Source organism: Gadus chalcogrammus, chromosome 4 (assembly GCF_026213295.1).
Source record: "Gadus chalcogrammus isolate NIFS_2021 chromosome 4, NIFS_Gcha_1.0, whole genome shotgun sequence".
Lineage (NCBI taxonomy): Eukaryota > Metazoa > Chordata > Actinopteri > Gadiformes > Gadidae > Gadus > Gadus chalcogrammus.
This window is the reverse complement of record NC_079415.1, coordinates 5,598,881-5,601,380: the sequence shown is the minus strand read 5'-3', so window position 1 is coordinate 5,601,380 and position 2,500 is coordinate 5,598,881. Positions and strand designations below refer to the sequence as shown.

The window sequence follows — 2,500 nt, the reverse complement described above, 5'->3', positions numbered from 1 at the left end:
TATTTCCAAAAGATGAACGTCCATACTGCACTTTTAAACATGGTTCAGTCAACAGGTGATCGCTGCACGCCTCCTACCTGCAGACAGGGGGTGTGGGCGTGGCTGTGGGTGTGTCCGAGGGTGTGGGAGTGGCCGTGGGCGTGGTCGTGTCCGAGGGTGTGGGCGTGGCCGTGGGCGGCGGCCTGGCTCTGGCGCGAGGCGGAGACGGCGGCGGCGATGGCGGCGGCCTGGGCGGGCTGCAGCTTGATGCTGTTGATCTTGGTGAGGGGCCGCTCGGGCCCCCCGGGGTCCCGGGGGAAGCCGTAGCGCTCGCCGCCCACGTCCCTCAGCGTGGCGTAGCCGTCCGCCTGGCGGTACGCGGCGGCGGCGGCGTAGCGATCGCCCTCCCGCAGCGTGGCGTACTTCTTCAGCTCCTTCAGCCCGCCGTAGCGGTCCACCACGTGCACGCCGCCGCCGCCGCCGTGCACGCCCCCCAGCATGGTGCCGTAGCGGTCCCCCGTCTCCCTCAGGGACAGCTGCCGCCTCACCTCCCGGGGGGGGCCCCTGGCGGGGTCCCTCTGCGGCGTGGGGCGCTCCGCCGCCTGCCGCTGGGCGGGCGCGTACCTCTCGCCGTCCTGGGCGGGGCCGCCGTACCCCTCGCCGTCGGTGGGCGTCCGGGGGGGCGGGGCCACGGTGTACTTGTCGTCCAGCGTCTGCGCGGCGTACGACTCCAGCTCGCCACGCTGGGCGGCGCTGAGGTCCCGGGGCGCGGCAGGCGCGGCGGGAGTGGCGATGCCCGGGGCGGGCGTGGCCGGGGGCGGGGCCGAGTCCTTCTGCAGGGAGAAGCCGTCGCCGTCCTTGCGCAGGGCGTAGCGCTCACCGCCCTTCTGCAGGACGAAGCGCTCGCCGTCCCGCTGCAGGGTGTAGTACTCGCGCTCCCGCGCCCGTCCCGAGCGGTGGTTGGTCCCCCCGCCCTGGGCCGCGTGGTCCCGCCCCCCCGCCGCCGGGTGGTGCTTGCGGTCCTCCAGCCGGGACATGGAGTGATGGCGGACCACCGCCTCGCGGTTCCGCTCGTTGTTGTGGACCTCGGGCCGCGTCAGGGAGCGGTGGTTCATCAGGTGGTTCAGCTCCGGGGGGGAGCGGGGGTCCAGCTTTAACTTGTCCAGTCTGGGGGGAGAGGGGGCGGGAGGGAGGGAGAGAGGAGGGGGAGGGAGGGAGAGAGGGGGGGGAGAGGGAGAGAGAGAGAGAGAGAGAGAGAGAGAGAGAGAGTCAGATGTAATCCATTGTTTTCCGCTTCTTTTTATTCCACAATCAGTCTGCGACATGTTTAATGTCATTGATTTGCTCTATTAATTTGTCTTTTAGCTAATTTCAATGCTTTGGCAAAACGTTTTTCATTTAAATGTCATGCCAACAAAGCTTTATTGAATTTAATTCCAATTAAATTTAAGGTATTGGAGAGAGAGAGAGAGAGAGAGAGAGAGAGAGAGAGGGGGACAGAGAAAGACATTAAGAGAGAGAGAGTGATAAAGAGAGGGAGAGGCTTCTCACCGTCTGATTGGCTCAGAGTGCACCAGGGCGGCGTCCGTCATGGCCCTCATCCATGACTCCATGTCCTTGGCCGTGTCCGTGCAGAAGTAGTAGGTCCGCATGTTGGGGTGCGTGGCCTGGGGGGGAGGGAGGGGGAGGTAGGTTAGTTGAAGAGTGTGTCTGTGTGAGTGTGCGTGTGAGCATGTGTGTGAGTCTGTGCGTGCGTGTGTGTGTGTGTGTGTATGGGCCCTTCTTCATGTTTGTGTGAGTGAGTGAGTGACTGCGTTCGTGCATGCGTGCGTGTGTGAGTGCTTGCGTGCGTGTGTGCGTGCGTCACTGTGTGCGTCAGTGTGTGTGTGCGCTCAGAGCAGGCCGGTGTCTCTAATCCCTGGGGTCCGGTCCCTCACCTTGAAGGCGTACTTCTTGCTGATGTGGTCGTCCACCGACAGCATGGAGATGTGGAAGCTGGGCAGCAGGATGCTACCCAGGATGCCCTCCTCCTTATCATCTGCACCACAGAAGAAGAACAACGAGGGGGGAGGTTAGTGTGGAGAACATGAACTCCTCCTTGTCTTATGCACCACAGAATAAGAACAAAGGAGGAGGTTAATGTGTTAAGAGATGAACTCCTCATTGCCTTCTGCACCACAGAAGGAGAACGACGGAGGAGGTTAGTGTGTTAGAGATGAACTCCTCATTGCCTTCTGCACCACAGAAGGAGAATAAGAACAGTGGGGAGGTTGAGGTGAGGGGGCGTTCAACATGAATGCTCTCTCGCTATGAATTATTGAATCCAAAAGAATAGAGAAATAGGAAAACGTAATCGAGCCGAGCAGTTGAAATACACCCAAATCTGGAATATTAATGCAGCATGGATTCATCATTCATATATGAGAATAATTTATACAACAGAGTGAGACCTCTCACTCTCATTCAGGTACTGCTCCGGACTGCAGTAAGGATAACTAGCGTTTGCTCAGGCCTGACAAAC

At 60.5% G+C, this 2,500-nt stretch overlaps 1 protein-coding gene across 1 annotated transcript in view; it reads right to left on the bottom strand.

Moving 5' to 3' along the window:
* Positions 1-2,051, bottom strand: part of LOC130380496 (pleckstrin homology domain-containing family A member 5-like) — a gene marked incomplete at its 5' end in the record, with an annotated part of 24,786 nt that extends 22,735 nt beyond the window's left edge. The window contains 3 exons of the mRNA XM_056587721.1: positions 78-1,146; positions 1,531-1,646; positions 1,917-2,051. Coding sequence (XP_056443696.1) covers positions 78-1,146; positions 1,531-1,646; positions 1,917-2,051 — 1,320 coding nt within the window. The remainder of the gene's footprint in view (positions 1-77; positions 1,147-1,530; positions 1,647-1,916) is intronic.
* Between the last annotated feature and the right edge of the window lie 449 nt (positions 2,052-2,500).